Source organism: Mirounga leonina, unplaced genomic scaffold (genome assembly GCF_011800145.1).
Source record: "Mirounga leonina isolate KUSES-001 unplaced genomic scaffold, KU_Mleo_1.0 Mir_129, whole genome shotgun sequence".
NCBI classification, from domain to species: Eukaryota; Metazoa; Chordata; class Mammalia; order Carnivora; family Phocidae; genus Mirounga; species Mirounga leonina.
In genome coordinates, this window is record NW_023270323.1 from 26652486 (window position 1) to 26666341 (window position 13856).

General features: G+C 35.9%; 1 protein-coding gene across 1 annotated transcript in view; it reads left to right on the forward strand.

The window, feature by feature from the left end:
* Positions 1-13856, forward strand: part of TMPRSS11A (transmembrane serine protease 11A) — a 40855-nt gene that overhangs the window by 12007 nt on the left and 14992 nt on the right. The window contains 2 exon segments of the mRNA XM_035005580.1: positions 9721-9788; positions 11904-12064. Coding sequence (XP_034861471.1) covers positions 9721-9788; positions 11904-12064 — 229 coding nt within the window.

Genomic DNA, 13856 nt, shown 5'->3' on the forward strand with positions numbered 1-13856 from the left:
GAAGTAAAAGATGCTCCATGCTTGGTGTAGGGCTGTGGCCCTATGCCTAGAGAGAGGAAACTGGATTTGGAAGATTTGAGAAAAAACTAAGCAGACATTATCAAGAAACTTCATGTTCAGAGGTTAGAAAGACTGGATGTAGAATATGGCTGAGACCTTACGTGAGAACACAGATTTACATTTATTTTGTAATTAAAGATTAGGCATATCTGAAAGAGGAAGATGTGTTTCACTGCACCTCTGACTTCAATGTAGTTAATTTGAATCCTGGAAGAAAAAGATAATTGTTGTATATTTCATGTCTAATCTGCAATGTAACACTGCAAAGGAGACATTATTATCCACACTTTATAGATAAGAGAACTAAGCCTCTGAAGTTAAGGTCCACAGCCAGTAAATGACAGGGGGATATGTGAAGCCAAAGAGGTAATTTGAACATGTGCTCTTTCCATTAAATTTTTCTACTTGTCAGGAAGGAACTCAGCTAAGATAGGAAGCTTAGTTTTACATCAATTTTTTTCCCATTTAACATTTAAATTTATTATTTTCCTATTTTTTTTTAATTTAAATTTTGTTAGTTATAAATTACATATGTTGTGCTAGGTAACTTTTACTTAAGCAACACATTGGGTTTATTTATTATATAAGTATGTCCTCCTCCATATTTTCCTCACTTCCCAGTATCAGTTTTGTGTTCAGCTTTATTGAGATCAATTTACAGATAACATTGTGTTAGTTTACAGTATAAAACATGTTGATTTGATATACTGCAAAATGATTACCACTCCATCATGTCACATAATTACCCTTTCTTTTTTGTGGTGAGAACATTTCAGATCTTATTCTCTTAGCAACATTCAAGTGTGAAACACAGTATTATTAGCTATAATGCCCATGTTGTACATTAGATTCCTAGAACTTATTCATCTTATAATTGGAAGTTTGTACCCTTTCATCAACATCTCCCTGCTTCTCCCATGCCCCACCCCCACTCCCAGCCTTGGTAACCACCATTCTACTCTGTTTCTGTGAATTCAGCTTTTTAGAGTCCACATATAAGTGATATCATACAGTATTTGTCTTTGTCTGACTTATTTCACTTAGCATAATGCCCTTTAGTTCTATCCACGTTGTCCCAAACAGCAGGATTTCCTTCTTTCTTGTGCCTGAATAATATTCCTGTGTGTCTGTGTGAGTGTGTGTATAGACACACACACACACATACCTTTGTATATATACCCATGGGATTGCTAGATCATAAAGTAGTTCTAGTTTTAATTTTTTGAGAAAATTCCATACTGTTTTCCACAGTGATTGCACCAGTTTACATTCTTCAAAAGAGTGCACAAGGGATTGCATCCTCTCCAACACTTGTCATCTCATCTTTTGATGATAGCCATTCTAAAAGGTGTGAGATGATATCTCATTGAGTTTTGATTTGCATTTCCCTGATAATTAGTGATACTGAACCCTTATTCATGTGCCTGTTGACCATTCAGTATGTCTTCTGTGGAGAAATGTCTATTCAGATCTTCTACCCATTTTTTAATCAGTTTTTTTTTTTTTTTTTTTTTTTTTTTGCTGTTGAGTTGTATAGGTTCTTCATATACTTTGGATATTAACCCTTTATCAGATATATGATTTGTAAATATTTTCTTCCATTCAATAAGTTTCCTTTTCATTTTGTTGGTGACTTCCTTTGATGTGCAGGAGCTTTTTAGTTTCATAGAGTCCCACGTACTAGTTTTTGCTTTTGTTACTTGTACTTTTGGTGTCATATTCAAATAATTGTTGCCACAACCAATGTCAAGAAGATTTTTCCCTATGTTTTCTTCTAGAAGTTTTATGGTTTCAGGTCTTATGTTTAAGTCTTTAATCCATTTCGAATTATTTTTGAGATGGTGTACAGGGGCGCTATTTCATTCTTCTGCATGTGGTTATCCAGCTTTCTAACACTATATATTGAAGAGATTATCCTTTCCCCATTGAGTATTCTTGGCTGCCTTGTTAAATATTAGCTGATCATAAATGTGAGGTTTATGCCTGGGCTCTTGATTATTTTCCATTGGTCTGTGTGTCTGTTTTTATGTCAGTATCCTGCTGTTTTGATTACTATAGCTTTGTATTAGTGTTTGAAATCAGGAAGTGTGATGTCTTTGGCTTTGTTCTTCTTTTTCAAGATTGTTTAGCTATGCAGGGTCTTTTGTAGTTCCATACAACTTTTAGGATTTTTTTTCTATATCTGTGAAAAACGTCACTAGAATTTTGATGGAGATTGCATTGATCTATAGATGCTTTGGACAGTATTTACCTTTTAACAATATTAATTCTTCCAATCCATGAACACAGGATATCTTTCATTTATTTTTGTCTTCTTTGATTTCCTTCATCAAAATGTTATAGTTTTCAATACAGAGATCTTTCACTTCCCCGGTTAAATTTATTCTTAAATATCTTATTATTTTTAATATGATCTTTTTTATTTCTTTTTCAGCTATTTCATTGTTAGTGTATAGAAATGCAGCCATTTTCTGTATGCTGATTTTGTATCATGCACCTTTACTGAATTCATTGATTAGTCAACAGTTTTTGGTGGAATCTTTAGGATTTTCTCTATATAAGATCATCTATCTGCAAATAAAGACAATTTATTCCCTTCTGATTTGGATGCCTTTTATTTCTTTTTCTTGCTTGATTGCTCTGGCTAGAACTCCAGTACCATGTTGAATGGGTGGTGAAAGTGGGCACCCTAGGTGTCTTGTTCCTGATCTTAGAGAGGAAGATTTCAACCTTTCTCTGTGAAATAATATATAAGCTGTGGGCTTGCCATAGATGGCCTTTATTATGTTGAGGTATGTTCTTTCTATATAAAATTTGTTGAGCATTTTTATCATGAAAGGATACTATATTTGTCAAATGATCTTTCTATATCTATTGAAATAATCATATGATTTTTATCTTTCATTCTATTAATGTGTGTACCACATTTATTGATTTGTGTATGTCAAAGCATCCTTGTACCTCAGGAATTAATATTGCTTGATCATAATGCATGATCCTTTCAATATATTGTTGAATTTGACTTTCTAATTTTGTTGAGAATTTTTATATCTCTGTTCATCAGGGATTTTAGCCTGTAGTGTCTTTATCTGGCTTTAGTATCAGGATAATGCTTGCCTTGTAAAATGAATTTGGGAATGTTCCTTCTTCTTCTTCATTTTTTTTTTTTGGAAGAGTTTGAGAAGAATTATTGTTAATTTTTCTTTAAATGTTTGGTAGAATTCACTAGTGAAATCATCTGGTCCTGGGTTTTTCTGTATTGGGAGGTTTTGATTACTGATTCAACCTCCTTACTCCTTATTTATTGATCTGTTCAGATTTTCTATTTCTTCATGATATAATCTTGGTAAGGTTGTATGTTTCCAGGAGTTTATCCATTTATTCTAGGTTATCCAATTTGTTAGTATATAATTGTTCACAGAAGTCTCATATGATCCTTTGTATTTCTGTAGTATCTGTTATAATATTTCTTCTTTCATTTTCTGATTTTGAGTCTTCTCTCTTTTCTTCTTAGTCTAGCGAAAGATTTGTCCATTTTTTTTTACCTTTTCATAAAACCAACTCTTAGTTTAGTTGATCTTTTCTATTGTCTCTTAGTCTCTATTTCATTTATTTCTGCTCTGACCTTTGTTATTTTCTTCTGCTAACTCTGGGCTTTGTTTTTTCTTCTCCTTCTTTTTTAAAATTTTAATTCCAGTATAGTTAACATAGTGTTATATTAGTTTCAGGTGCACAATAGTTTTTCTTCTTTTCTAATTCCTTGAGGTGTGAAGTTAGGTTGTTTATTTAAGATCTTTCTTTTTTCTTAATGTAGGCATTTATCACTATGAAATTCCATCTTAGAACTGCTTTTGCAGCATCCCATAGTTTTGATATGTGTTTCCATTTTCATTTGTTTCAAGATATTTTTTTTGTTTTCCTTTGGTTTCTCCTCTGACTCATTGGTTGTTCAGAAGTGTATTGCTTAATTTACACACATTTGTGAATTTTCTAGCTTTCCTCCAGTTACTAACTTCTACATACCATTGTAGTCACAAAACATAGCATGATTTCAGTCTTAAATATTTGCTAAGACTTGTTTTGTGGCTTACAGTGATCTATCCTAAAGAATGTTCTGTGTGTGCTTGAGAAGAATGTGTATTCTCTTGCTGTTGTGTGGAATGTTCTATATATGTCTGATTAGTCCATTTTGTCTAAAGTATGGTCAAGTCCAATGTTTCCTTGTTGATTTTCTGTCTGGATGATGGATCCATGCCAAAAAATGGGATACTGAAGTCTTCTACTATTATTGTATAGTCTATTTCTCTCTTTCAGATCTGTTTGTTTTTGCTTGATTTATTTAGGTATTCTAGTGTTAGGTACAATATTTATGATGGTTATATCTTCTTGATGAATTGACTCCTTTGTCATTATATAATGACTTTCTTTGTCTCTTGTTACCAGTTTTGGCTTATGGTCTCTTGTCCATATCAGTTTTTGAGGAGGAAGACAACAGAAACAAACAACTATAATAGAGGAAGGAGGTTGATGAAAATATCTGCATGTATATATTTAGCACAAACAATCTATGATTGGAGGAAAAATATGGATGGGTGTTTTCTGAGAGAAGTTTTTTTGAGAAAGGAAGCAATCTGAACCATCTCCAAACTTCCTGATAAAGTTGTGACTATAGCAAAGTCTTTACTGGATAATCTATTTAGATTATTGTTCATCATTCAGGAAGTATAAGAGATTCTAAGAGTAATGATTCATATCCTCTCTCTCTCTTTCTCCTTCTCACTGAATAATTTAGAGATTTCCAGGACAACACACCTGGAGAGCACAGGAACCTTCTAAAAAATGACCTTCCTTTGCCTCAGGCATTCTGGTTTAAATATCTTTAGTACAGCTTTAAAAAGACACAAATTATATATATTCCTCTTCTAAAATGGTAATTCAGAGATCTAAGCCTTTGTGTTATGCTGAAAGTTAATAATTTATCCTTTATCACCTTAATTGCAAACATTTCAATTTATTGAATTTACTTTGGCTCTCAATCTCAGGAATATAAACCAATTTGGGATAAGGTTATCCAGTATATTGCTACTTGCTATGTGTGATCAGACAGTTACAGATGTCCATCTGTTTCCTTCTGACGTCATACAAGGAAACACTGAGAAGGACTAGTGCAATCAAAGAAATAACTTTGATAATATCACATAATGTCACAACCCATTTGTTGATATCATTACCTCCTGGTTTAGGATAATCAGAAACACGCTTCCATGGCACTCCACCCACACACCCCACATGACATTGGATCCAACTGTCATCTCTAATAGACACAGCATTGGGTTCAAAGCTGTGGCAGTTGTTGTTTTTTGTTGTTTTTTTTTAAGTGACTCAATACCCAGAAGGCCACCAAGCTTCAGAATCCCGTAAACACCATCACTGTTCGGGTTGGCCACACTCTATGTAAGTTTAGAAAAATTATTCATAATTGACTTTTTGATTCTTGTTTTGCCAAAAATCCAGAATTTTAAATAGATACAACTTTAAAAATTGCAATAAGAACTATCAAGATTATAGCTCTCATATTTAGAAGGCAAAGAAAACAGACTGCCTTTGGAGAGGGCTAAAACAGTTTCTTGACCCCTTACATGCTGCCTACTACACATCAGTGGGTAGGGGCTTTTGGTAAAAACCCACATGCGTGCTCATCCCAAGGTCAGCTGGCTCACTGCTTTGTCACCTTGAAGCAAGTCATCTATATAATTCAGACAATAATAGTATTCACCTCAGAGGGTTGATGAGAAAAGCAAATGAGCTCAGAAATACAATGGAGTTAGTGCTTGGTGCACAGGATACACAACTATGATGACTATTCCTACTATTATATCTATCGCATTGTTAACATGGAGGGGCTTTCCATAAGCAATCAAATTACCTGAAAATGTCCAAAAGGAGAAAGAATTCCTATCAGTAATTCATAGTCAGTTTGCTTTTTTCTCCAGAAGCATTGGTCTAAATCTGATGAAAAGCTCATTAAAAACTCTTGCAACTTTCCTGGTAAATGCAAGACTTTCTGATAAATGTTCGCTTTCTTTCATTCATTCATTCAACAAAAACATGCTGTATTCCTACATATTGTAGAGCATGAAAAAATCAATACTTATACCTAAGGGTGTACAATGTAGTAAAGGAGATAATATACTTGCATAAATAACTATATTAAGGAGGAAGTAAAAGGTATAGGAGGGATAAGAAAAATTAAGACAGAAAGAGGAAAGATTACTCTGAGGTTCAAGGAATAACCACAAAGAAGGTATTATCTGAAATAGACCTTGAAGGAGAGTTGTGGTTCAGAAAAGCAGAGCCAGCAGAATGGGGGAGGGTGTTACAGATTCAAGGAATAGCCTGTAAAGGGCAAGTACACAGGAAATAAGGGTCAAGCCTGACAGGTACAGGTGGTGTTGAAGACTGGACGGGATGGAAGATGGGCAACAGACGGTGAAGCCCTTGAATATCTGACTCTGTGACCAGAGGCAAAAATGAATTGTGCTTTATTCTCTGTTTTTACCTTGAGGTCAGCCCTTAATTTCAATTAAGTCTTATTTAAGGCTAAACGTGTGTTGTTTTTTTTAAAGTATCTCATACTGTTCTTTGTGTGCTACTCTTATTATAATTAGGAGAAAGCAACAGGATCTGAAGTCTTCTTCATGGCATGTTTGTGGGTCCTTTAATTCTCAGGGCTCATCTGGTGTGACATTGGAAGAAACTTTTTATATTCCATTGGCCGATCTTTGGTGGCATATCTATCTGAAGTTTGCAGTCTGAGGCCTGAAACACCTCCTACGTAAATACTAAAGATTGCTGAGAGAGAAGCCAAGTTGGGAAGCCTCTGACGATGAAAGGCAGGTGACATGTGTGAACACATTTTGTTCAGGAATGAGAGCTGAATGGTTGGGCGTGTCTGTTTGTTGGAGTTATCAGCCTCTCCCTAACTCTTTTATTAAACACTCAACTAACCTTCAATTGCCCTTTTAGAACTTAATCTCAGTGCAGCTTCCAGCATTTCAAAATCATCAAACATAAAGAGGTACTACCCTGAAAGGGATGGGGTCTGTGTTTAATGTTAGTTGTAATTACAACTAGTAAACTCGGCAAATGCCCCAGAATGGGAGGTGGGCTAGATTTACAAATCAGTATCTCTATTAGTTTGTGTAAATAATACATTTATAACAAACTGGCACACAGTTTAGAAAAAAGTGTTCTTCTAAAACTTCTACAAATTTAAAATGCCAAAGTATCAGCAGAATGTTTCTTATGAAGTAAGCCTTCATCTTCTAGGAAAGAGTAATCATGATTAATGATTAATCATTATTTTAGGGTCTCTAGAAAGCTAATTCATACATAAAATCCATTCAGCAAGAGTTTAGGTTCCTGTTTTCTCTGATTCCCCCTGCTGAAAATTCCTTTATTGTAGAAACCCTTTCAGCCAGTCTCTGTGCTGCAGCATTTCTCAGTGTTTTCCTCAGGCTACCTGATCACCTGGAGATCCTGGGCCTCACCCCAGGCTAATCAAAGAGGCTTAATAGGGGCAGAGTCCTGAGATTTGTATTAGAAAGAAGAAAACTTTATTTCTATGATTACTGAAGTCACTTATACCTAGATTCTTAACGATATTCTTCCCAGACAACTGAACCATTCAAAGACCGGATTGATACTGGGTACAGATATTTTTCTCAGCAGCCATGTGACTTTAGAATGATGTCATCTAAAGTCAAAAACTTAATCTAATACCTTCACCAACAAGTTACAGACAGCCAAGGGAACAATTGTGAGTGGAATTTCAGAGAATAATTACAAACCAAACTTCTATAAATACTCAACTGTTTTCTTCCCTTTAATATTTGGCACTTTTCTTCCTGTTAGGTTGGCCTGGGTTTTTTGTTTTGTTTTGTTTTGCCATTTCTTTCCTTTTGGACTTCCCCCAGATACTGAGTAGTAAGACTAGCTGTGTGTAACAAAAGAGAAGTCATTACAATGTCACTCCTGCAAAAACACACCTTCCAAAACAGTTCCATTTCTAGCTTATAAACTCCACACCTCCTCAGCCCATTTAAGCTCTTATGTAAATACAAATAAGTGTGTATATTTTGGATACTAGCAATTTTTCTACTTTCTAAATACTGCCTTTGATCTTCAAGTTTACAAGTATATGACCAATTATATCTTGACTAGTTCTATACTTTAAGTCAACCAACTGTTTATTTTATAACTTATTGTTTCGTGTTCTGTGAAAGAACTTGAAGTAAAACGTACATCACATTTAACAAGGAGGCTGTGTGGTTAATGAGAAGAGATGGCCCTGCAAACAGAAGAACTAAATTTAAATCCCAGTTTATGATCCACATAATGGCTGGCAGGGAAATTTACCTACTGCCTCCAAGTGACAGTTTCCTCTTCAAATAAAATACAAATCAAGATAATTTTTATTCCATACCAGTTATTGTAAGGGTTAAATGAGATCAAGAATATTTTGTGTCCCAATTAAGCACTTGTGAATGCCTGGTAGTGCTAAGGAAGCCATGACTTGTTCCTTGACCTCTGATACAGCCTTTCATTTATTTTTATGTTTTTGCATTTTTCAAAATGAGTTGGTTTTCTTGCCCCTTCCTTAAGGATTTAGGACATGGTTTTTGCACATTTGGTTCATCTACGATCAAATGTGAAATGCAATGCTCAACGTTTAGTTTAGATGACACTGTTGCCACCAAGTGGTCACTATGAGATACTGCAAGCCAAAATCCAGGTGTGGTAAGCCACAGCCACATGATGATGGATCAGGTAATTAAAATTCTGTGCAAAAGAACCCAAAGCAGTAGCTTATCTTCTCCTTCCTTGGTGATATAAACTGAGTAATACAACTTTGATCTAAATCTGCAACGCCATCTTACTCTTTCTTCCTCTCTGATTTACCCTAGGGCCCACAATCAACAATTTAAATAATCATTGGCTCTCTCCCAAATCCCCAACGCTGGTTCTCTGTACTAACAGCCAAAGATCTGCAGAGAAATCTGAGACCTGAAATGCCGGGATGGGGGGTACAGTTCACTACCAAAATATACCCAACATCTTATGTGTGTTTAATCTTTACACCCTGTGAGTAGCATATCAGTATCTTTTTTTTTTATAGGCTGGGAAACTGAGGCTCAGATTGGTTCAGGAACTTCCAACATTGCCCAGTTCATGAGCAGCAGGATAGGCTTCAAACCCAGTACTCAACCAAGGTTTTGCTCACCATCTCTCAAAACCTCTCTCCGTGTCACCTCTTGGCTCTGTGTCTTTTGGCTTCACCTTCTATAGAATTTTAGGAAGATACTTCAAATTACCTATGTCTGCACATTAGAATCACCTGGGGAGGTTTTTAAAAATATGAACGCCTAGGTTCCCTCCTAATCAATTATAACCAAAACTCTGAGGGGCTCCAGTATCTATAATTTAAAAAAAAAAAAAAAACTGCCAGTGATTGTTTCACTGTGAGAGCTGAGAACCATTGGTTTAAATAATATTATTCATTTTAAAACTCCTTTCTATTGCTTTAGCATTTAATCAGAAGGATATTCTTATTATAAAATATCTTATTAACACAGAATTTTTCTCTTGTTTTAATAACAGGTGGATGAGATATTTATAGATTCAGCCTTGAACAAGCATTATATCAAGAACCAAGTAGTCAGACTGACATATGTATGTTTGGGCAAAGGTGGACTCTCAGCCTGGAGGGACATAGAGCAAAGGAGATGGGAACTCTCATATGTTGTTGCCTCTATGAGCTTGGCTCTTGCCTAAGTTTTCTCATGAAGAGTATCTCTACAGCAATCTGGAGATACAGGGTTGACCACCATTTTCTAAATGCAAAAACTAAGACGCAGGGAAGTTAAGTGAAGAACAAGGATTCAAACCCCATCAACTGGGGTGCCTGGGTGGCTCAGTTGGTTAGGCGACTGCCTTCGGCTTGGGTCATGGTTCCAGGGTCCTGGGATAGAGCCCTGCGTGGGGCTCCCTGCTTGGTGGAGAGCCTGCTTTTCCCTCTCCCTCTGCCTGCCGCTCTGCCTACTTGTGCTCTCTCTCTCTGTCAAATAAATAAAAACTTAAAAAAAAAAAAAGGTTAAAAAAGAAAACCATCAATTGATTGTAAGGCCCAGGACTACCAGAACCCGTGGCCTTGGGAAAAACCCACCAAGTAGTCTTGACAGACGTATCAGTTCAAAAATAAGAAGGCAAAGCTGACTACAGAATGGGATCATAAGTTTTACCTGTAATGAAGTCCCGGGAGGCAGGCCCCAAAAAAAGATGTTCCTGTTTTAACGAATTTTCTGCTTGTTATGGTAGAGGGGGAAGGCTCATATCAATTGCAGAAATTTCTCAGAAGTTTCAACTATGTTATTTGGAATGCACATAGCAAAACATAAATACATAATGGGTGCAAACCTATGGGCCCATAGGACTCATCCTCTTAAAAAATGAGTATGTTCAGACAGATTTATATAAAGGAAATAATAATAACTTTTCTCACCAACAGACTAATGCCTTATTAGAAGACTTACTCCAAGTTCCTTACACTTTACTAAATAGCTAATGACCTCCAGAAAGATTTTATAATATAAATTGGATAAATTCTACAATGTTTAGGAGATAAAAAGCATATATTTCTGAAATTCTCTGGATTTCATATCCTTTCTTTTCAAATTCTGATTTGCCATAACATTCTAGAAATATTATCATAGTCTTGTGAACCCCTTTGAATTTAAAGTCATTATAACAATGTAAGCTTTTGTGTGGATCCAGAGAAATTCCACCTCATAAACAATGTTTTCCTTCTGTTTCAAGAGGGAAAATTACTTGGTCATACATTTGCCAATTTGACATAAAATTCTGATTATTTGTATCTTCACATTCTAGAGCCTAAATGGACCACGATATATAAAATGTTTCAGAATCAATATTTCCTGTTTTTAGTCAAAGGATTCAGGGTAATTAGGCCTGTAGTGTTTTTCAGAGCTTGGGTCTTTTGAAGTGTAAAAATAAGAGACATGGCAGATCAATACATAGAGTTCAATTTTTTTTTTTAAAGGCCTTTAATTGTTTGGTTTTCCTAATTTAAAAGGAAAAACTGAATACTACAGGTAGAGGGTCTTGAACTTGCTTATATGAAAAAAAAATTCAAGGAACTGGACATGTTTAATGTGGAGAAGACTCAGGAACCAAGAATGTCACTGTCTTCAAATATTTTATGTGGGAGAGGAACCTGATGTTTTATATATATGTCCCAACTGGTAGACCTAAGCCTAACATAATGGAAGATATAAAGTGACATATTTCAACTCAAAATGAAGAATTATCTTAAAATTAGAGCTGACCAAAGAGAAACAGGCTCTGGAGGGAAGTAAATGTCCCATCATTTTAATTACTGCATGGGGCTAGAGGACCATGGATGCTTAGAGGTGATGTAGGTATCAGATACATGAGAGATTGGCCAAAGAGACCACTAAGGTTTCTTCTGATCCTCAGACTTTACAATTTGGATGAAATTTTTTTGATATCTGAGTCTTACCCAACTGCTATAATAAGCCTTCAAATTAATGGGGAAAATTTACTCAAAACATGATGGAAACTTGAAGAGGGAACATATGAAATGATATTGGGTCAGACAGTGACATACAGATGAATGTCAATGTAAGAAGATTAGTCCTCAACACTTTTAGCAATTAAGGCAAAATTCAGGGGCATTAAATCCAGGAAAGAGTATAAGACCCGATGTATACTTTGAATAAACACCTTTCTCTTATATGTTGTAGTCCAGAGGAAGATAGTGTGAAGGCAGATATCATTATGGTGTTCCAGTTCCCTTCTACTGAGCAAAGGGCCTTAATAAAGGAGAAAATCCTTAGCATCTTAAATCAGAAGATAAGGAACACAAGAGCCTTACCCATAAATTCCTCTTCAGTTCAAGTTAATGGTAAGTCAGTACACCTTTCTATCAGATGTGAAGTTTTCTATTAGGTCCATTTTATGTCTAATCTTAAACTTACTTGCCATTACTTCCATTCCAAATAACAGCTAGAATTTAGATGGGAAAAGTTTTTCTAGTTAAAAAAGTGACATTTCAAGGTTTTATGTTTCTCTGATGAAAGCATGTCTGAAGTTAGTTGCCAAGTGGTTTTTCCTGTAGGTACTGACTGACACTCATCCTTAAATAAAGGCAAACCTTACCACTAACGAGAATTAATCTGACCCAGCCACTGCCTCCATGACTAAGCTAGTGAAAATACCAAGCATTTAGCAACAACTATTTTTTGGGGTGGGACCTTCCTAAAACATAAATTCATTTGTTGCCTTTAAAAAATATGTTTGTGTCTGTATATAGTGAAGTTTCTCTTCACTTTTTCTCCTGTGGGCATTTGGGAAGATAGTAAACCAACTTTGGATCCACTAAAGCCACCTTATAAGTGATGTTTTAAAAATCACTGAGCTAGAAAAAAATCTCTGGAACCATTATACCATTATCATTGCTCTAAAAAGGCAAGTCAATCTTTGTCAAGGCCCTTTTCTATGCCCTTCACATGCAGCATCTAATTTCTATATTCTTAGGAAGTAGGCAAATTCACCTTTATAAATATAAAAGACAAAAAGTTAAGGATGCTAATAAATAAAAGGATGTAAGATTCAAATCTAGATCTCTAATTTCTTGAGAGGCTCTATATGAAAAATGTTCTGTGGTCAAACACATCTTAGAAATTCTGTCTATGATATTCATCTCTTATATTAGCATATTAAAGGCTCTGCGGAGTCCAGCTAGACAGAAACCTGTTTACCCTTGTGCATTAAGCTGCTTCTGCAGCACCTACTTCTGGCACGTAAGTGCAGATTTCTCCTACAAATTCCAATGGACACCAGACTTAAAAGAGTCTCAGAGTAAGTGATTAATATCAGAGGTGAAACAGGATGCCCTACCCTTGTAAGGGTCTGGCTGATTCTTCAAGAGGAAACCTGACCAGGAAGTGAAAATCTGAGAGAATGGGATGGGCAAGAGTTTGCTGGTGAAGAGTCAGCTACTCCGGGAATGAGGCTGGAGACGTCTCCCAACCCAGAAGGGAAAACCTGTCAAGGGCTTAATCCACCTTGTTGGGTGAGGAAACAAATGAATCAAGATTGTGAAATAGTGGCAATTCTGATAAATTATATGATGTGTTGTGTGTGATTTCCAATAACCAGTTAATTTGCCAGGAATTTTAAAGCCTGAGCTATTTGAAACCAGCAATGAAGCATGAAATGGTTATCAGTTGCCTGGACTTTTTGTTTTTTACAGGATCACCTTGTGTGCTATAGCATATTTTAATGACTAGTAGCTTAAAAGGCAGGGTGCTGATGGAGAACCTGGTTTGAAAGTTACCTAATTCTGGGCGCCTGCGTGGCTCAGTCGTTAAGTGTCTGCCTTCGGCTCAGGTCATGGTCCCGGGGTCCTGGGATCGAGCCCCGCATCGGGCTCCTTGCTCAGCAGGGGGTCTGCTTCTCCCTCTGACCCTTCCCCCTCTCATGTGCTCTCTCTCATTCTCTCTCTCTCAAATAAATAAATAAAATCTTTAAAAAAAAAAAAAAAAAGAAAGAAAGTTACCTAATTCTAACCCCACAGAGTCACTTCAAGACCACCCAAGTAATTGGCCCATGACTTTACCTCCATTTTCTCATCCATAAAACTGCAATGATTCTTCCTGTAATCATAGAAATAACATGAGGATATACAAGAAAAT